The sequence below is a fragment of the Leucopleurus acutus genome (genome assembly GCF_964270905.1).
Source record: "Leucopleurus acutus genome assembly, chromosome: 13".
Classification (NCBI taxonomy): domain Eukaryota; kingdom Metazoa; phylum Chordata; class Mammalia; order Artiodactyla; family Delphinidae; genus Leucopleurus; species Leucopleurus acutus.
The window spans coordinates 65,065,787-65,087,449 of record NC_139155.1 but is presented as its reverse complement, the minus strand read 5'-3'; the positions used below and the strand labels follow the sequence as shown (position 1 = coordinate 65,087,449).

The 21,663-nt window shown below is 58.4% G+C and overlaps 1 protein-coding gene across 1 annotated transcript in view; it reads right to left on the bottom strand.

Moving 5' to 3' along the window:
- The window catches only part of CABIN1 (calcineurin binding protein 1), a 97,954-nt gene that overhangs the window by 46,216 nt on the left and 30,075 nt on the right, over positions 1 to 21,663 (bottom strand). Inside the window, exons 20-27 of the mRNA XM_082852872.1 lie at positions 19,981 to 20,142; positions 19,071 to 19,277; positions 18,744 to 18,889; positions 16,430 to 16,691; positions 15,782 to 16,042; positions 12,751 to 12,902; positions 11,083 to 11,261; positions 320 to 502 (exon numbers count right to left, since the gene is read on the bottom strand). Coding sequence (XP_082708998.1) covers positions 320 to 502; positions 11,083 to 11,261; positions 12,751 to 12,902; positions 15,782 to 16,042; positions 16,430 to 16,691; positions 18,744 to 18,889; positions 19,071 to 19,277; positions 19,981 to 20,142 — 1,552 coding nt within the window. The remainder of the gene's footprint in view (positions 1 to 319; positions 503 to 11,082; positions 11,262 to 12,750; positions 12,903 to 15,781; positions 16,043 to 16,429; positions 16,692 to 18,743; positions 18,890 to 19,070; positions 19,278 to 19,980; positions 20,143 to 21,663) is intronic.

The window sequence follows — 21,663 nt, the reverse complement described above, 5'->3', positions numbered from 1 at the left end:
TTTTGGCTCTCCCACACGGAGCCACAGTGGGGTCCTAACAACAAGAACAGTGTCACCAGTGCCCACCGCATACCAGGCGCTTGCGCGCACCTGCCTGAGACACCACGTTTGAGCCCACAACCCAGGAGTGGGCCTGGGATCACTCCCATCCTACATGGGAAACAGCGGGGCCCAGGGAAGTGAGTGGCTCAGCCAACCGAGGTCCCCGGGCAGCAGCAGAGGCGTGAGGGCAGAGGCCAGGACCCACGTTGTCCAGCGCTGCCCAGGCTCCCAGGACACCCCAGCAGTACTGCCCACACGCTGAGTCAGGTCTCCGTACCTCTCTCCTCTGCGGCCCCCTGAAGGTCTTTCCCGGGCGGTCCTACTTGGGAACTGGGAGCGGGCGGCCTCTTCTCTGTGTAGGGCTTCTGGGAACCCTCCAGGGAGCTGGCAGGCTCATTGAAGAGGTCCTGCGTCGAGCTGGAGTCCGAGAGCGCCACGGCCGTGCTCTCCTGGCTGCGCTCTGGGGAGAGAAGGACAGAGGCGGCAGCGTGAACCCTGGCACCTGGGGAACAGAGGGGCCTCCCACGGAGCCTCTCGGCCAGAGGCCTGGCCACTGCCCCGTGCACAGCCACTCTGACACTGCCTGGCCCGCCTGTCCTGGAGGCCACCGAGTCACTCACCAGAGGCACCAATTTCCCGGGGTTTCCCCCAAGAGTGGTGCTCTGGTAAGTGTTTGACAATTGACTCTCAGGAGGGGAAAGCCTTCGTTTGTAGCATTTACTGATTTCTGTGGTGTAAATACTCCCACCATGGCCAATTTTGAGGTACCAACGTGATGTATCTGAATGCAGGGTTGGGAAGAGATGCACAGTAGTGATTACACACCACTGCACAGTATTCCTACCGCAACAGGCACACGTAACCGCGATGGGGAAGAACTCAGCCAACACTTTTACCCAGTCTCTGAAGGCCACGTGTGGTGGGTCTGCAGTGACAGTACAGATCACTGGGACTTGCACACCCCAGGTTGAGGGCGCCCCCTGGGCTCCTCTCCACGGCCTCCCAGCTGCTCCTGAGAAAGATGGGGGCGGGGCAGGAGAGATTGGGGGACATCTTTCCGGGGTGCAGGCTGCTGTGGGAAGGGTGTGAAGCCCTGGCTGGACCTTTCTCCCCGACAGAGCAAGCCAAAGCCAACAGGGAAGGGGCAGCAAGCCCGGTGATAGCCCTGTCGCCTCCAGGGCACAGGTGAAGACCCACAGGAAACACCTGCAGGGAATCGCCCAGGGCCTGAACACTCCCACCAAGACACAGGGACCCGGCTGGCCAGGTCTGAGGCTGCACCCAGACAACAGAGGACCAGCCGAGCCCCAAGCCCGGGCTGGCAGGCACGGACTCACAGCCAAGCACTCTGCCACAGGAAGAGGGGCGAGGACATAGAGAGACCCACCTGAGGGGCACACAGAGGGCCTGAAGCAAGCAGAAGGTGGAAACAGACGCTGAGAAAACCTTCCAGCAAACCACTCCATCCTGAGCACAAGGCAGCACTGGGGGAACTGGAGGCTGGGGGTGGGGTGCACCAAGGGAACCACAGCAACAGCAAGACCCAACCCTGCTCAGCTTCCACCTCGTCAGCCTCACTTCCCCACCTGACGCCTGGGAGCTTAAGAGTGAAGCCCATTCCAGGCATGAATATCAGTTATTTCAACCTCTTCTGTCCTACACACGCTATCTCGAGTTCAATATAAAAAGTATAAGACACACACACACGCAAAAGCAGAAAAGAACATTGTCAAGAGACAAAAAGATCAACAGAACTGGGCTCAGAGGTGACCCTCCCCTCTCTTTTTTGTATTTACCTTCTCTAAACTATTACTAACTCCTGATGAAAGCGAGACCAGCAGCCATGCATCGTGGACTGGCAGCACATGTGAGAATGAAATGAACAAGAGCAGCAGCCTGAGAGAAGGGAGGTTCACGCTGCTGCACGTGAAGCAGGATCACGTCCTCCAAGCGCAGACTGTGATCACCTGAAGATGTATTTTCTTAACCCTGATGCAGGCACTACATTATTTTTTAAAGAGTTATAAATAAACCAACAGTAGAGATAAAAGGCAACCCATTAAAAAATAGCACTTAGTTTTTGTCTTGAACTTTGTGTACTTGAAGGTGAAGCTCACTAGTCACGTGACCTTGAATAAGTAAGGCCCTTTCCCCACCTCTGAGTTGCAGCCACGTATCATCTCAGGGGAGCTGGTGCCATGGGGGCTTCTGGGGTCTGGCCCTCAACCCTTGCTCAGCTGCTGGAGAGCCGAGATGCCCAGGAGGCCGTGCCTGGGGCCACCGGCAGGACAGCAGGAGCTGCTCAGCAGGCAAACGCACAACAGAATGGGAAACTGTCCTGGCAAAGTCGAGAGCCTGGCCTCCTGAGTCCAGGCCCTGCTCTGTCACTTACTGGGTCGGGCAGCCTAGGCGGTTGCCATAATTTCTTTACACTTGTTTCCCGACGTGTAGAACTGTCATGATACATGTGCCCACTTGGGGCTGTTATGAGGATTAAAGTGCCTGATACACTGTGAATGTTCACGAAATGTCAGCTCAACTATCACCAGTATGACCTCAGAGAACCCGGACCATCTCATCTCTAATGTCTCAGATGTGACACACAAGGGTTTAGTCCTAAAGGCCACACTGGACACAGGGCCTGTCGACAGGGTGCTGACCACTCCTTACACTGACTGGGCAGCACTGTCCCAGGTGGGCCGGGCAGCACACAGGACACCAAGAATCAGGCCTGTGCTTCCAACGGCAGCTCTGGGGCTCCACCTCTCTACCCACGTCTGGCTGATGACCAGGCTTTGGGGACAGTGACCTTTCAGGCAGCTCCATAGCTGCCTCTGCATGTCCACTGCCCAGTAAGTGCAGGGCATCAGCATCTCACTTCGGGGGGACAGGGACCTGCTCGGCGAGGGGCTCTCCCCTGACTGCAAGGCAGACCCCAAGCTCCATCAGCCCCAAATGGGGGTGATGGGCAGTGTGAAGGCATCGCTTCTCCAGGGCTGGCAGCCGACCCTCTGGGCTCCGGGAGCCCCAGACCTGCACTCCAATCCCAGAGCTGCCACTTGGGCTGCTCGAGGACTCCGTGTCATGGTCTTTAACACGTTTGTCACTGCCCACCCCTCCACCACCACCACCACTGCCCCCAACACACACACAGGATTCCCACAGGGGCCTGCTTGGTTCCTGGCACACTGGAGTGACGCCCACCAACCCACCCGGCCCTCAGCCCCACCTCCGGCCCTGACAAAGGACTCAGGCTCGTGGTTAAGTGGTCCTGGCAATCAGCCGATGGGCGCTCCCCTGCCAGCACCCAAGCAGCCACAGGCGCCGCAGGGCTGGGCAGCACGGCCTGCAGCAGGCAGGCATCCAGGAGGCAGCACAGCGGGAGGACTGACTGAGAGCCGGCATGAGGCTGATGGGCCACAAGCTCACAAGTTGTTGGGCTTTGGGCCTGAAGGAACTGCTCATTTGGTGGAACCCGCTGTGATCATCATGAAAACCAAGGATCAGCTTAAACAAACGTTCGGATATTTCCTACCAATGCGCTAATGTCCTGGCAGCGCTGCCCGGTGAGGGTGAGGGAGGGTGGTGTGGGCAGGACGGCGGTACCCGCTCCCCGGGGAATGACAGGTAGAGGAGCCTCAGCTGAGCCTCCATTAAGACTGCACCCGCAGCCACCACAGAGCAGGACACGTGTCAGCCAGGGAGCCAGCGGGGATGGGGCTGCGACCACGCTTCCCTGATCCCTCAGACACGGGGGTGAAAACCTAGGACGCTGACCCTGACAGGGCAGAGAGCAGCATCAGCTGGCACGACGCGTGTGGTCCCTCCCAGGGTGATCACGGGCACTCACGGAGCCCTGAGGAAGGCCAGAGTTCAGCAGGAACATGTAAAGGGCCGGGAAGTCCCCAGGGGCCACCACATCACGCAGCACCCCCTGCAGCTCAGGGGAGGCAAGGGTCTGTGAAGCAAGAGGGTGGGGAACGCTCATGCCTGGGAAACAGAGGATAAGTGTGTCGCTGCAAAGACAGACACCAACGGGGACTCAGGAGGCCCGGGGCTAAGTATCTCCCATCCTCTCGGGTCTTGTGTGTCAGAGAGGGTCGGCACGAGACTGCTGAAAATGATCCTGATTTTAAATACTAAGAAGCAAGTGAGGCCCCACGTGGGGGCCTGTGGGGGGGCTGCACTGGGGCTTTCCGGGCCCCTGGTCCTAAAGCAGAGCCAGACTCAGCTGAAGAGCCGGCGACCCGCAGGGCTGGGCGGGAGGGCCTTCCCAGGAAAGGCACACAGGTGGGTGGACCCTGGGGACCACCCACCGCCCAAGCTCCCGACTTCCTTAGTGGGCTGCCTAGAGGCCGGCAGGAAAGAGAGCTGGCACCGGGGTGGAGGGCCAGCTACACAGGCAGCCCTACACTCCTTCCAGGGCACTTTTTTAGAACCTGTCCACACAGAACCTGCTCACACTAATACATACGTGAGGCAGGGTTATAAATATGTCACTCTTACTGTTAATCACCCGAGAGGTTCACTTCCACTCCCCTGGGCCGCCGCAGCCCTTCCTCTGAACCTAAGAGAGACGTGCATCTGTCGACCTGCTTTCTCAGCCCGGGCACCCCCACCACCACCTCCGGGGGACCCACAGCCAGGGCAAGTGAACAGAGCTGGGGGCGCAGAGGGAAAGGGGCCTGGCCTGGTGACACAGGCCCCTGTCCCACCGGGGCTTTCTTTATGTGGGTTTGACTCAGTTCACATCCCTTGAACATTCTCAGGATTTGCAGGCCAGCCTGAAAGAGCTCTTTGGTTACAAGACACACGTTCCCTGCTGTGTTTTCTCCATTTGCTCTGGCAGGAAGGCTAGAAACGGCCACAGCCAGCTAGTCCATTAGCTCGGCTATATGAAAGCTCAAGGAAAAAGATGCATGCTGGTGTGATCAAAACTGCAGCAACTCTGGCTGCTGAGCCCTGAAAACATCACCAATTTTCTGCCGACCAGAAAACAACTGGTTTCTAAGAAGTGCAAACTTGGGTGGAATCAATATTTTGAGAAATCTTTCAACCGGGCAAAACCTGCCCCAGTCGGGCCCTGATGACCGCCAGGAAGGGACTTGTCCACCGGGAGTAGGGCTGGGGTGTGGGATGGGTGCCCTCCTGCAGGCCAAGGAGACTGGACAGACCTCCAAGAGAAGAGACACCAGAAACCCGCCCCACCCACCCCCACAGAGGTAGCAGTGGAGCCAGGCCCCCAATGCTCAGAGTGGGGAGAAGGGACTTCCCTGGTGGCGCAGTGGTTAAGAATCCGCCTGCCAATGCAGGGGACATGGGCTCAATCCCTGCTCCGGAAAGCTCCCACACGCGACGGAGCAACTAAGCCCGCGAGCCACAACTACTGAAGCCCGTGCGCCCTAGGGCCCGCGTGCTGCAACTACGGAACCCATGTGCCGCAACTATTGAGGCCTGCGAGCCTAGAGCCCGTGCTCCGCAACAAGAGAAGCCACTGCAATGAGAAGCCCACGCACTGCAACGAGGAGTAGCCCCCGCTCGCCACAACTAGAGAAAGCCCACACGTAGCAACAAAGACCCAACACGGCCAAAATTAAATTAAAAAGAAAATTTAAAAAAAAATTTTAAAGAATGGGGAGGGGACTTCCCTGGTGGTGCAGTGGTTAAGAATCCGCCTGCCAATGCAAGGGACACGGGTTCAAGCCCTGCTCCGGGAAGATCCCACATGCCACGGAGCAACTAAGCTCCTGTGCCACAACTACTGAGCCTGCGCTCTAGAGCCCACGAGCCACAACTACTGAAGCCCGTGCACCTAGAGCCCACGAGCCACAACAACTGAAGCCTGTGCGCCTAGAGCCTGTGCTCCGCAACGAGAAGCCACCGCAATGAGAAGCCCACGCACTGCAACGAACAGTAGACCCCGCTTGCCACAACTAGAGAAAGCCCGCGCACAGCAATGAAGACCCAATGCAGCCAAATAAATAAACAAACAAACAAATAAATAAAAAGAATGGGGAGAAGACCTGGCCTCACGGTGTGCCCCTTGCCCTGAGCCCTCACCATGCACCACCCTGTTCCCCGAGCCGGCAAGGCACTGACCAGGGAGGCCTCGGGCAGCCCTGTTTTCCTAACGGCAGGCAGGTGGGCAACTGCCTCTCGACCCTGATACCAGGGGAGGCAGAGCAGGTCAGGTGAGAGCAGCACCCCACAGCTACCTGGAGGGGTTCCCAGGAAGGCTCTTCCAACAGAGGATGACTGGGAACCTGCCTTTCTCAGAGCCAGAGAGAGAGAGAGGGAGACACCACAACCATGCCACTCCCCTGTGGCCTTCGGGCCCTGCTGCTTCCCAAGCTCGCTCCCTCAAGGTCTCTCTTCCACCCACCCGGTCACCTCAGTGTCCAAATGCCACAGGACTCTCCAACCTCCGTGTCTTTGCTCCCATGGCCCCTCACCCGAAATGGCCCTGCAGCTCTCTCTGGAGGCCCACCTCCTCCAGGAAGTCCCCCTGATCCACCAAACCCCAGAGCCAGCTCATGGCACTCCCTCAGGACACCAAGCACTGCCCCAGGGACACAGACCCAACTGAGATCTCATCTCGGCTCTCCCCACGGCGCCCTCTCCTAGGCCCAGCACACAGCAGACGCTAACAGATGCCATGACCAGCTACGGCCCAAAGACGTTTTTAAAAGGTGAGAATGAGGGAGAAGAGGACAGAGAAGGTGATGGGCTCTGCCCTCTGCCAGCCTCCCTCCTTAGCCCGACACCAGTCCCACCTTGTGGGGACTCGCAGGACCACCTGGGCTCCATGAGGAGAAGGTCTATGTGCAGGCCAAGCCCAGTGTAGGCTTGTCCCCTCGGCCAGGCCGAGGACACCACGGCTGCAGAGCGCACGGTGAGCATTTTTACACCCTTGTCCTTGTAAAGAACACCTTGTATCTTATAATCTGTTGCTTTGCTACCCTTTTAAGCAAGAAAGAATAAAGCAATGGAAACACAGACTGAGCTGCCTGCAGGACAGGCGGGCGGGCGGGCAGTGCGGGGAGGCCACTGCTGCATGTGCATCTGGCCAGAACCGGGATGATGGGCCGGGGCAGAAGCCAAGCACATCAAACACACACTCTCCAAACCACAGGACAGCAATACAGAGGTGCTCCCGGCCACCGGGAAGCAGGGAGCCGGACTGAGGGTCAGCATGCGGTCAGCTCGGTCCCTGAAGCGAGCTGTGACAGCACAAGCAGAGGACAGCCTGGAGAACAGTGGTCAGGGTTAGGGGCAGCACGGGCAATATTGGTGGAGGCAGCGTGGGCGAGTGGGCGAGGACGAGCACAGATGGGACATGACACAGACGGTGACGGTGACGGCATGGCAGGTGAGGATGGATGGTCGTGAGGGAGCTTGACACAGGCACGCTGGGCTGCCCCAAAGACCCCCACGGCCCACACCTGCCCCTGGGGCTCAGGGCAGCCATGGTTCACGCTGTAAAGGGGGCCACACAGGCACCCTGCACCCACCCCAGCCCCTGTGGCTCCCGTTTGCCTGACCCCGGCTTGCCCTCCCCTCCCCGACAGTGACCTCCAACACACCCCTCAGATCTTGGCTAAGCTTCCCCCTCAGGAAGGCTTCCCGCCCACCAGGAGACCAGGACAGGTCTCTATGGGACCCTCCGCCGTTCACGGATTCACACCTGCTCCTGTACCAAGCACCCGCAGCAGGGCAGAGCCCAGGGCTGTGCCATGTACCTGGCACAGGGCCGCAGGACGGACGGGGCCTTGGGCAGGCTGGAGAGCCCCACCCTGAGGCCCCCTCCGGCTCTGGCTCCGACATTCCAAAGTGATGTGGAGCACAACAGCCAGACAGTGAGGGTCCTGGCCAGTCCAAGCCAGGGCCCAGGCTGTTCTATAAGGGTCCCGCTCCCTGGGCCCTGCCACCAGGGAACTTCCAACAGGGAGACGCACAGATCCAGTGCCTTCCAGGCTGTGGGGACCTCCCCAGTGTGGCCTCCCCACTGGCCCAGGGCGGGTTGGGGAGGACACTGAGACCGCAGGTGCCCTTGGCTCCACCCCAACTAGCCCCACAGCCTCCTGCCCTCAGCTCACTCCCTCATGGGGGACAGGACACACAGCCAAGCCCGCCGGGCGACAGTGAGGATGGGTACCCGCTACCACTCCCAGGACCCAGCCTGGAGCCCCACGCGGATCGAGTACACACGGCTTCGTGGTGGGGTGCCCATGCACACACACACACATATACGCACACACGCGCACACTGCACATCGCATGTGGGGAGGAGCACAGAGCTTGTTTGGGAACCTCATCACACTGTCGTCGAGCCTGTGTGAGCGGTGATCTCTGAAAGCCCCCCTGAAGGTCCCAACATGCTCCAACGTGGAAGATTTCAGCGCTGCGGGCGAATCCCAAGACGGATGGAAGGAAGAGGTGAGGCAGGCAGAGCTGCCGGGAGCGGAGGTCCTGCTCTGTCTCTGTCTCCATCCCTCTCAGCCCAACCAGGGCCCCTCAGGTCAGCCGTGGGCGCCTCCAGCAGCCCGAGGGCCAGGTCCAAGGACTTCTCCCCAGGGCCGCAGACGGGCTGCAGGAAGCTCCCCACCCTGGTGTGGGGGCCTCACGCGTGCAAGTGGGGCCGGTTCAGAGAGCACCCCGGGGCCTCCTATGCTAAGTAATTACTAAGACAATGAATAACTGTCAAGCTCCCTACATAGGCCGCAGCCATCTTCCTAAATCTCTTCTCAATCTCTCTCCAGGTCAGAACTGAGCCCGGCTGGCTCCTGGTGGTGAAGCAGAGGCGTCCTCAAGTGCAGTGCGGCAGTGCGGCCCTGAGGCTGGGTCTCCTCACCACACCCCAGGGAGGGCCTGGCACTTGGCTGCCCGTCCAGCGGGCCATCAGGCAAGTTAGCCTGACGGACCCTGTGGTGCAGGGAACCAGGGCCCCTCGGGGGCCGACTTCAGAGGACGCCACCTGCCCCTCTTCTGAGGCCGTGCCACAGCTGGAGGGTCAGGGCACAAAGTCAGGGTGACTGACCCCACACCTGAGCTCCGCCGGCTGAGCAGTGGCGCCCGGGGCCCCTGCCAGCTCCCACGACAGGGGTGCCTGCGTCTAGGAGGCGGCTGTGACCCGCAGGTACCCTCGCTTAACACCCATGAGGAGAACGTCACCCCCGTCCCACGGGTGCGGAAGCTGTGGCTCAGAGAAGTGAAATCCTTGCCAAGGGCAGAGCTGGTGGAGGGGGCAAGGTGGCTCTGCCCTGGCCGCCCCGTCTGACCTCGAGCAGGGCCCCAGCCTCTGCACACTCATCTGCACCAGGGCTGGGGGCATGCGCCGTCCTCCTCGCCAGGCAGGGGCTCCACGCTGGCCCCCGATCTCCCGTATCAGGAGACCCCAGGCTGGTCATGGGAGGTAGGAGCTGAGGTGGCTGGTGCAGACAGACCCTGGAGGCTCCAGCACGTCCCCCGGCATCAGCAGCCTGCTGCTTCTGCCCTAGCCAGGGCCTTGCCCGGCAGCCAGCAAGGCTGCCCTAGGGCCACTCCAACGTTCCAAGACCACGGCTAGCTCAGGGCCCCAAACATTCTCGTGCTGTGGACGCCGCTTTCTCTCTGAGGTGAGGGCTGAGAGTTCTAACAGCACTGTAGATAGGCCTGGCCAGCGCAGGGCTTCCCGGCACAACCAGCTGGGGCTGGCCACAGCGAGCCATGGGAGCTCAGAGGCTCCATGTCATTGACAAGAATCACTTTGCATAAAAAGTTTTTACAACCATTCAAGAACGTACAAGCACTGAAATAATATCTGAGCGTATTTGTGTGGCTCCCCCTACAAGCTTGCAGAACCAGGTGCCCAGGACATGTTACACCGGCACCTGTCCCCAGTGCTCTGCTCCCCACGGCTCCACACACACACAGGTGTGCCAGCGTGGGACACCCTGAGAGGCATTCCTCCCTCCTGAGACTGGCCTGGTGCTAATTCCTCCAGGACGTACCTGGCAGAATGGAATTCCCAAGCAAGGACTTATTTCCAGTGTTTTCTCAATATTCTCAAGAGTAAAAGGAGAGAACAGGGTTTAACTTGAGGTGAGACCTGGAAGGTCCCTGTTTCAGGAATGTCTGCGGTATCACAGCGGGAAGATCAGGCCAGCCAGCTCCCGGGTCCATGCTCCCTGCTCTGGGGTGGGCAGGGAGGTGATAGACACACAGCACACGCTCAGACCTGCACGCGCTCAGACCACAGCCCCTCCACACACACCACAGGCCACCCTGAACCCTGGAGGGGACACCGCCAGCATCCTCTCCTCTTGGGTCACAAACCACACCCCGAGGAGTCTAGTTTGCCACCTTGCCCCCCTCCACCAGCTCTGCCCTGGCCCTGCTCCCAAGCCCTACTCTCCAGGGGCTGTGCACTGGGTCCTGCTGAGCTGAGCAATGTGGGAGAGAGGGCCTGCGTGGCCTTCAGCACTGTCACTGCCCCCAGGGTTCCACTTAGTGGCCCCCAAGGCCCACTAGTTGGCCCGGTGCCGTGCAGGTGAGGGGAACATGAAGAAACTGAGCTGCGAGGCCGGCATGCAAGCCTCCGGTGTTAGTAAGGATGTGGGTGACCGACCACCACCTGCCCGTCCCACGTGGGGAGCCAGCTGACCCCACCACCAACCCGTCTGGATTCCCAGGGTGACAGACTCAGAGTCACGGCCCTCCCCAATCATCAGAAGGACGTGCCATAATAACGTGGGGGCCACTCGGGGCTGCCTGCAGACGCCAGCGGCCTTCCAACCGCCCTTTCACGTCCCCAGCTCACAGGTAGGAAATGCAGGCTCGCAAAGGCCCCCAGGTGGGCGGGGGCAGGTGGTGACCCTGAGCATGTCCGGGGAGCACAGGATCACCGTGAGTCCATGAGGTTAATGAACAGCCGCAACATTGCCCGTGTCACCCCAGACCCGGCACCCCCCTCACCAAAACAAAGCGGCTCATCACCCGAAGCACCCGCCCCCGTGATTGGCGTGCCGCCCTGGGCTGGCAGGAGGGAGAACAGGGACTGTACCGTCCGGCGTCGCCTGCTGGTGGGGTTTTTTACATTTGACGTAATCGTGGTCAATCGGAGTGGCTGTGTAAGGTGGGGATGTCAGACCTGGGCCAGAGGAGGAAGGGAGGGAGGCTCCGGGGCCCGGCAGTGTCCCAGCTGAAGAGTGGGAGTCCTCGTCCACCAGGCAGGCCTTCTCCCTGTGGACCAGAGGGTCAGGGTGCAGGTCAGAACCCCGCGGCCCACTGAAATGGGGCATGTGCCAGCCTGGATGGTGCCCTTCCCAGGGCAGGGGCCCCTGTTCCCAGCGCCTCTGGTGACACCCACCCCCTCTGGCATCCAGGGGCTGAAGGGGTGGCCCCACGGGCCCAGCCAGGAGCTGCCCACCCCTCACAGCTGCGCTTGCCGGCAGCTCACGTCTCACGCCCAGGAGACCCCTCCTCAGAAGCACCCGCCCAGCGCCCCTCCAGGCCGCGTCAGCGCCCTTCATGTGACACCCACGGCCTGACACAATTCATCCCAATCAGTGTGTGGCCAAACATCTGGATTTACTGTGCACTCACACGTGTACAAGGGTATATGCTACAACAATGTTGAGAAAAGTTAAAAACACCTGAAACGTGCAAGGAAATGGCTATAGAGAGCCGGACGCACCTGTGCTCTGCAATAACACACACCCAGACAAGTGGGCACCATCTACAGAGTGGGTCCCAGACTCGCTGCTGGGAAAAAGCAAACTCTGCAACACCTCCAAGAGCTTGATTTTATAAAATAAAATAACCCCTATAACTGGACGTTTACGTGGAAGTGTGTGCAAATGCACAGAACATGATTTGGGAAACTCAACCGTGAACAGATGCTAACCCTGGGGGTGAGAAAGGATTTGTCACGTTTTAGTCCATACATTTATACATTACCAGAATTTTCTATAACTAGTATGTATTTGTGTATTATGTGTATAAGTTTTAAGTTTAAAAAAAGTTACAATCACAGAAAGGCCATATCACTGTGCCTTGGGGGCCCTGTATGACTACAGGCTCTGGGCACACCGTGTCCACCTGGTGACCCGCCGCACATGTGCCCACCTGTCCCATAGCTGACAGGCCCCGGGTGCAGGTCTCTCTAGCACTGGGCAGAGCCTGCACGGTGCCCAGCCAGGCAAGGGCCCAGGGATGAGGCAAGCTGAGCCAGAGCTCCAGGACGCGGATGCCGGGGTGACCCACAAGGTCACCACAAGGGGAGGCCCGGGGGTCTGGCCCAGGCCTGCCAAGGGAACCCCATCAGAGCTCCAGCGCCACGAGCTCTCTGGTGCTGCGAGAGGAGCCCCTGCCTCTCACACCCTCCCGGCCTCTTGGGAGAAGGGGCAGCAGCTCTCAGAGGGCCCCACCCCAGGGAGAGGCCCTGGCAGAGGGTGCCAGGGTAGGAGGCTGCCGCGTGCAGCATCCACACGGGCAGAGCTGTGCCGGGAGGGGGAGTCAGCTCCTCCAGGGACCGTCCAAGGATGAGGAGGTGATGGGCACGCACAAGCAGCCTCTCTGTCTCAGGTTCAACAGAAGGGTCTCGGCCCAGCCACTGGGAGCCTCGGGCCAGACCTGACTCTGTAGGCTCTGGGAGACTCAGCAGATCCCTCCCCACCCCAATGCCCACTGCCCAGCCGCCACCCAACCGCCGGGAGCACGTGCTACTCACTTTTCTGAGGCTTTGGGCGCGTTCTTCTCCTCGCCCCTGGCAAAGGGCCCTTCTGCAGCCTCCTTCATGAAGCTGACCAGTACCTCTGCACTGACCCCAGAGTCGGGCCTCCCCAGGAGCTTCAGGATGGATGCGTGGAGCCGGAAGTACACCTGGGACAAGGACGCGGGTGTGAGCAGCCCTCCCAGCTGCCGAGGTTCGCTGCCCACCCCCCGCCACCCCCCCAGCTGTTAATCCAGCACAGCCTCCCACCCAGCACCCACACCCCCTCCTGGTACCGCGGAGAGTGGACAGCTCCTGCACACACATCTCCCCGGCACCATGGGCTCCCCGAGGCCACAAGTCGCGGGACTTCTGTCTGTGTCCCCACCCCAGAGCCGCCCTGCGGACAGAGGCGGGCAGGCAGTGCTGCAGCAGTGAGGCCTGGGCCTTCCCTCCTTTCCTCTGTCCTCACCACACTCGTCCCTTCACAAGCGTGAGGCCAGCGGCCCAGGCCCCCAGCCAGGAGAGCCCAGGGCACTTTACTGCCCCCAGGAAGTGTCACACACCACAGGTGACCAGGCCTGACCTTCCCACCCAGGTGTGGGTGCCACTTGGCTCCCACGGACAGCACAGTGGGCGACACGAAGGCTGCTGTGGCCACAGGTCCCGATTAACCAGCTTCTCCTCACCCAGAGGCAGTTCTAGACAGACAACAGCCAGGACCCACCCAGGTGAGGTGCCTGGTGGTCCAGCCCAGGCCACACTCTCAAGTGGGCACCCCGGACAGAGGAGCCCACACCCAGAGCCTCTCCACCTCCAGCCAACCCGTGGGCCCCAGAGAAACCGGCCCAGACAGTCCATTTTTAGATGCGGGGCACTCATATGTGCCCAGGTGGCCAAACTCAGGGGAAAGCCAAGTGTTTCACTGGCAAAGGTCATCCAAGCAGCAGGTGAAGTATTTTGAATGAAGGCTCAACAACAGAGGGGAATTTTCACCAGGGTAAGGTTAAATTCTTAAAGAGGAATGCCATTTTTTTTTTTTTTTTTTTCTGTGGTATGCGGGCCTCTCACTGTTGTGGCCTCTCCCGTTGCGGAGCACAGGCTCCGGACGCGCAGGCTCAGCGGCCACGGCTCACAGGCCCAGCCGCTCCGTGGCATGTGGGATCCTCCCAGACTGGGGCACGAACCAGTGTCCCCTGCATAGGCAGGCGGACTCTCAACCACTGCGCCACCAGGGAAGCCCGGAATTCCATTTTTAAAGCAAGATAGACACATGGTCCAGCTGAGCACCTGCCCCCTGAGAGCCCGGGTGGTGTGCTGGGAGGGTGGCCTCAGCCCCTCATCCGGAAGGCCCTGGGCCCTGAAGGGCCAACATCCTGCCTGCTCACTGGTTCTATCAGACAGCAGCAGAGGCCAAAAGTCCAAGGAAGATACATGCAGGAAAAAAGAGAGCAGTCATTCTCCTGAGAGTGAGAGAGTCCAGGCTGAGTGTGCTGACTGCCCTCCCTCAGCAGCCTCAGGACACGCCAGCCACTCCTCTGGGCGGCAGCCTTCACATGCCCCAAGCGGAAGTCCCTCCAAGGAGGGGCTCCTGACCCAAGTGCAAAGCATGAAAGAAATGCGATGGGGAAGGACATGGGGCCTGGGCTGTGTGGACAGCTACCAGGATGCTGCCGGGGAAGCACTAGACAGGAAGTTTCCTTCCACACTCCACAAGGAACCCCCGGAGGTGGCCCGACACTGCTATACACCACTCAGCATGGAGCACTTTAAAAAAGCGAACTCTTTAAAACGTGACTTTTTTGTTTGCTCACAAGGCTCACAGATCACCACAAGGCTCCAGGCACAGGCCGTCGTTGATCTAATGTTACGTGACCTTGGGAAGGGCTCAGAGGAGTGCTCCCTGGGACACCCCTGGTGGCCTAATGGTTAGGACTCAGTGCTTTCACCACTGTGGCCTGGGTTCAATCCCTGGTTGGGGAACTGAGATTGCAAGCCCCACAGCAAGGCCAAAAAAAAAAAAGTGCTTTCTGATACACACACGAAGCCATGCCCAGCCTGCACCCTTCACAGAGGGAGTGGAGGAGAAGCCACACCCATGAAGAAGGGGCTGGGTGCTCAGCCGGGCGAGGGGGCAGGAGACCATGAAAGAAGCCCCAGCTCCTTCCACTACATCTAGTCCAATGAGAAAAACAAATTAAAAGATGGTAAGAAAATGTTACTGCGTGTCTACATGTTAATAGGAAACATGCCTAGAAAAACAAGGACAGGGCCAAAATGTCAACATGGATTGTTGCAGATGAGGAGCTAGGATCAGTGGGGACTTTAACTTTTCAGTTTAAACACTTCTGAATTATTTGATTATTACATTTTTCTTAACCATTAACATCTATTAATTTAACAAACGGAAAAAATAACCTAAATGCAAAAAAGGCATACGCAAGCAGATTTTGCCCCAAATTTCAAGCACCTTTCTGGGCGGGGGATCGGTGGGGGTGGACACGCAGCCTGAGAAAGGGTGACGCTGACAAGCCCAGGGCCTTGGGAAGCCTGGTGCACCCACGCCTGTGCTGCGTCCTCAGTGGCCCCCTCAAGGTACCACCATGGGCACCAACGAGAGCACTGAGCCACACACCTGGAACCACAGGTGCAAATCCAGGCAGCGCACACGCGCTCTGCTCAGGAGGAGCAGCGCGAGACCCTGAACTGGGGGTCCAGAGGGCCAGCGGCTGCCCGGCTGAGTCCCACCAGGATAGGTACTCGGGGCACCCACTGCAGGCTGGGAGCTCTCCCATGCACCCGGGGACCAGGCTGCAGGCGCGAGTGCCCCGGAGCCAGGGATGCCGCGTGCTAATGCTCCCTCCCCCAGAAAGGATGGTGAGCACCCCTTAGAGAGAGAGAGGAAAGGCTGTTTTAATTGAACTGCATACAAAGAAGTTTCCAGTGGGTTGCAGGGAAGTCACTGGGACCGTGTGCCCCAGCCCCAGGGAGACAGTGAGACTGGCCCGTCCCCTCCCCATGTCCCCGCCTGGGGCCAGCGCGGTGTCACCTCCAGGGCCTCCATGGCCAGCTCGGGGGGGTTGTGGTAGTGGATCTTCTTGGGGTAGCGGGCCGCCTCCTCGTGCAGGTAGTGGCCGGCTTGCCGGTAGTGCCGCAGGTACACGGTGGGCGGCTGCTGCTGCTTCTCAGCCACCTTGCCCAGCATGTAGTGGATGAGCCACTCCTCCTCATCCCCGTCACCCTCGCAGTGCGCCGCTGACGTGAAGCAGTGCCTGGCGGTCTCCAGCATGCTGTCTCGCCGCTCCTCCATCTGGAATGAGACCACGTGGTATCCTACTGCCACACCTGCCACACTGACACGCCATGTGGCTCCTTCACGTCCCTTTTCAAGGAGCCAAGGGAGCCCCTGCAGCACACAGACCTCAGGCCAGACACCCGGCACCCACACTAGGGGAACATTCCCCCACCAGGAGGGGCTTCAAACTTCTGAGCACAGTGTCAAGAATTTTACAAGGACTCAACAAGCTCCTCTGAGGGAGCAGGGAAGAGACAACAGCTTCTCCACGGCCCTGAAACTGGTGGCTGACCAGCGCTCACAGGAGACTGGCCCTGGACTCACCCACCCCGGACCCGGTGTCCAGAGACCAGGGACCAAGCTGGCATGGACCCCAGGACAGCGGCCGCCCCTGCCCCTCACCTGCTGCACAAGCTCAGGGGGCAGCTCGGGCCTCCACTGCTTCAACTGGCGTGAGGCGAAGGAGTGCAGGGCATAGGACATGGTGCCGAACTCGATCCACAGGGACAGGTTGGAGCTGTCGATCTCCAGTGCCCGCCGGAAGCAGTTCAGCACAGGTGTGGCGTGCTTCCAGATGGGCCCGTCGCTCTTCAGCTCGTTGGAGTTCAGTTTGTCCTGAATGCGGCTGGCCCGGGCCAGGGCCATGCCCGCCCAGGAGTCAAACCTGTGGTCATGACACAGCCCGGCTCAACATACTGCTGCCCTCACTGCCCTGCAGACACGGTGCCCACGGGCACATGGGCCCCACCCCAGACTTCCTAACTCCACCACCACGGGCATCCCTGAGCCAGGAAACATGGGCCCGCAGGCCCACCTCCAGAGAAGAGCACAGGGCACAAGTCACCCAGCCCCTCACGGCACTCAGGCACCGCCCTGAGAGGGTCGCCCCTGGCACAGTCAGACGCTGGCACCCTGCTGCCCTCTGCTCCCCTGCCTGGAGGACGTCCACCCAGGATGGCTCTGAGTGGGAGGAAAGGGCCTGCTCCGCAGGTGTAATCTCATGACCTATAACCTCCCTGACCAACAGCACGGAGCAGCCCAGACTCCCGAGACCCCTGCCACCTAGCTTCTGCCGGCTCCTCACTCCCCACTGGGACCCTGCCCTCTCCAGCTCAGGCACCAGCAGCAAGATGGACAGCAAGGGGACCATGTGATGGATGAGACCCCATCATTCTGAGGCCACCCCAGAGAAACTGCTGGTGAGAATGCAGGAGCCTCTCTGAGGCACCAAGACCATTTCTGGGCCCTTGAAAGAGTCTGGAATTCTCCAGCACAGAGAACAGAAAAGGCAGCAATCACATGGGCATGCTACCCTCCGCAGACTGACAAGTCTTCCACTACCAAGGCACAAACTTCAAAGCCGGCCCCTGGCATCCCTGGGCTGTGCAAGGTCAGGGGAAACTGGGCAGCTCACAAAGCTTCCAGGCACTTCTACTGCTCTCCAAGTGACCAGAGATGAGGGAGCAAGAGAGACCTGAGAGGACAGTGCAGGACCCCCCTCGAGAGGGGTCCTGAGCACCCATTTCTCCAGCGGTGGGGCCTGGGAGACAGCATGGTGGGAATGGTCAGGGACCTTCCACCTGGGCAGCTCTTTCCACACCACAGCAGATGCCTACGTGCCTGCATGAGACCAAAACAGAAACCACCATCTCCTGCTGCAAATACAAGCAAGCAGAACAGACACACGGTCACAGACACTTGGAGCGCTCCTCTGGGTGCCGCCAGGAGCCAGGCTCCCCTTTCCCTCGAACAGGTGGGTGTTGGCACTGTCACTTTTCAGACGTGGCAGCAGCAGGGAGTGACCACTCAGCCAGCCTGAGTGCAGCTCTGATCCACCACCCCGGGCCACGCGACCCTAAGCCACGGCGACCCTGGGCCCCACGACCCCAGTCGGCAGCAACCACAGGGAGGACAGCCAGGGCCACCACCACACAGGCCCCTGCCTGGAGGAAACCACAGGCTGAGCAAGAGGGGCTGCGGGAGAGCCTTTCCCACAGCTGTGGGAGTCATGCACTGGCTTCTCCACCCAGACCCCAGCCCTCCTGCCCCAGCCAGGTGGGTCCTGCCTGATAAGGCAGAGCCCTCTGTTCCCGACAACTCCCAGGAGGGCTGCCTATGGAGGCCACTCTGGACCCTTCAGACACAGGTCACCAGCAGAGAGTGGTCCCCTTCTGACCCAGGCCCTCCTAGGCGCAGCAGCCATCAGAAAAGATTCCCTCTCAATCAAGCAAGTCAGACTTTATGAGCTTAGCAGGCCCTTCACGAGGATCAGGCCAATCAGTACGATTTAAGAAGAGGCCACCAGGGACCACTGGGAAGGAAGCATGAGCCTTACGTACGATGGGCTCTCCTGCCATCAACACACTGCATCCCAGGAAGGAAGGAGCCCCCCACTCCCCTGCCCCCAAAGAAGAAAACAACCACAACGAAAGACACTGCAGTGGAAGAAGCAAGAGTCCATCCAGCCGACTCCCCAGGGCTGCGGGCCGGGACCAGAAGGACACAGTTGCCTGCTTTGACCCCCGCCCCCACCCCAGGGACTGGGGAAGAAGGCTCTGCCCTTCCTTGCCTCTGCGGAGTGCCCACCTGCCCTCTCCTTCCTTCTTCCTGGCCTCCTTGCTGTGGGCAGGGGAACCCCAAACCGACCCGGGAAGAGCTCTCCGAGATGAGTCCCCAGCCCTCCCGCAGCCGGCCTGCCCAGCACCCGGTGGCTGACCTATTGGGGCAGACGCAGATGTCGTGCATGTAGAACTTGATGGCCTTGGACTGCTCCTTGTTTTTGAAATGGTAATCAGCCAGGAGGTAGTAGAGCTCATTCACCACCGGAGGGGAGGGGTCGGCCCCTTCCGGGAGGCAGGGCACCTGGCAGGTGAGAGGGCAAGGGTGAGGGGACATGGAGCCAGGGGCTCGGGTGTCACCAGGGTGCGACCAGGACCCTTCACTTCCCAGGGCCCTGCCAGCTGGCACAGAGCAGGGGAGAGGCCAAGGCACGCAGGCAGAGGTGCTGGAGGAGACAGGACACGGCCGGCACACCAGCTCCTACCTCTGCAGAGGTGCCCTCGATGTAGGCGGAGACCTTGTCCAGGCTCAGGGCTGGCCGCTCTGTGCGGGGTACGATGGTGGCAATTCGCTTCAGGAGGTTGGCCAAGTCAGCGGACACGGTGCTGGTCTTATAGCTGTCAAACTCAGGAAGGGTCTTGGGCTTAAAGTACTCGAACATGAACAGGGCATCCTCCCATATCAGATCCACCTGAAAGAAGGCAGAGGCAGGCCATAGTGCGGTCCAGGTAGAGTGCATGGGGGAGAGTCCTTCTACAGAAACGCTCAGTGTCCAATGTAGACGAGGAGAGCCTCAAATGACTCCCACATACTTAAAACATCTGCTCGCCGACTGCAATCCCCAAACCCAAGTGTGTGACGAGCAGAAAAGTGAACTAGCACAAACCTGGTCTTTATAGAGACAAACACTGGAACCGAGGGCTCGCTCTGAGTCCACATGGCCATGACAGAGGGGAGGTCACCTAGTTGCCAAATACTGACCAAGCACTTGCTCTGGGCCAGGGCGCTCTGCATGTCACGGGGGTCACGGCGGAGACCCTGCCCAGAGTCGCGCGCACTTAGGGGATGGACTCCCTCAAAGAATAATTGACCGTGTTCAGGACCACTGAGGTAACACACCCACTAGCGGTCTGAAAACCAAACACCAAAAAAACGGAAACCCTCTAAGGAATTATCTGCATTAATCGAAAAGATCTACTGAAAAATTGCCATGCTGCATTTTTTAATAATTAGTCAACATTTATGAAACTAGTTCTTGCGAGGAAACCAAGAACTTTCTTTGGTGGGACTAGTCCACCTGATGCAGCAAATCCCACCCCCCAACCCGACCCCCCCCCCCCCACCACAGCACCCGCACCAGGGGAGCCCAGGCCCTGCCCCCAGGGGGCCCTCACCTGCTGGGCCGAGTGCTCCTCCAGGTACCTGGCCTTGCTCTTCTTGCTGGGGTAGCTGTACAGGCAGTAGAAGCACTGCTCCAAGGCTGTCTCCAGCTCCTCCTTGTATGGGTGAGTGTCCTCAGACGTGGATTCAGCAAGCTCCTTCTGGAGGACGCGCACCTAGGTGGTGGGCGGGCGGGAAGAGGCATCTGGGGGAGGGCCGGCAGCCGCCTGCACAGTGGGCCCATCAGCTCTGCTAACCTGAGGAGCCTGTCCGGGCCTGTGTCCTGGAACGGGCCTACCACCCCCTTGGGAGCCATCTGGGCCCCGCTCTGCAGGGCGTGCTGAGGATTTGCCCAGCTTCCCTCCTTCCAGCACCGCAGGCAGTTTCTTGCGGTTTCTAGCTATGCTTGTTCATTTAGACATTCATCTGCTCCCCAAATATCTACTGAGCACCGTCTTATGCTGGGCACATCGAGACACTGTCCCTGCCTTTGGGAAGCTCAGACTCCCGTGGAGGGGTGTGAATTAAAGAGTTATAATGTCAGACGATAACTCCCGTTAGGGCCGAGGGAACCTCTCTCTGGCAGACAGACATTAGTGAGGGTCTCAGAGGAGGTGAATGATAGTCAGCTGGTGAATCTACAGAGGTCAGAGCAACGGCTACCATTATGATGCCCAACTATTAGCAAACATACATTCTTTTCAAGCATCCGCGGTATTTTTACCAAAACTAGACAAAAAGCAAGTCTCGACAAATACCAAGGACTAGGTATAATACAAACCACATCCTCCAAACATAATTCGATAAAATTAGAAATCAGTTACACAAAGATAGCAAATATCTCAGCCATAAAAAGGAACAAAATTGGGTCATTTGTTGAGACGTGGATGGATCTAGAGACTGTCATACAGGGTGAAGTCAGAAAGAGAAAAACAAATATCGTATATTAACGCATATATGTGGAACCTAGAAAAATGGTACAGATGAACCGCTTTGCAGGGCAGAAACTGACACACAGATGTAGAGAACAAACGTATGGACACCAAGGGGGGAAAGCAGCAGGGGGATGGGGGTGGGGGTGTGATGAATTGGGCGATTGGGACTGACATGTATACACTGATGTGTATAAAATTGATGACTAATAAAAACCTGCTGTATAAAAAAATAAATAAAATTCAAATAAAAAACCTTATCATAAATAAATAAAAATAAAGATCGTAAATATCAAAACTTATGGCATGCAGCTAAAAATGTACTTGGGGAAAACTTATAATCTCCAACACATGTATTAGAAGGTGATCACTAAAATAAGCATTTACTTCAATAAGTTAGAAAAAACACGAAGCAAATCCAAAGAAAGTAAAAAAGTGTCAATTAGTGAACTAGAAAGCAAAGAAAAAATAGGTCAATAAACCAATAACCGGTAGTTTGAAAAAACTAATTTCGATAAACCTCATAAAAGACTGGTTTTTCAAAAAAGGAAAAGGAAGCATAAATAAATGATTTTAGCAATGAAAAAGGGGGCATAACTAGAGGTACTACAGAGACTTTTAAAATCATCAGCAAATACCGTGAACAACTTTATGCTTACATGGACACTATTCCAAAAACAGAATTGACCATGGAAGAAAAAATCTAAATGAACCTACTAAAATCACTAAAAAAAAAGAGTCAATAGTTTAAATTTTACTCCAAGA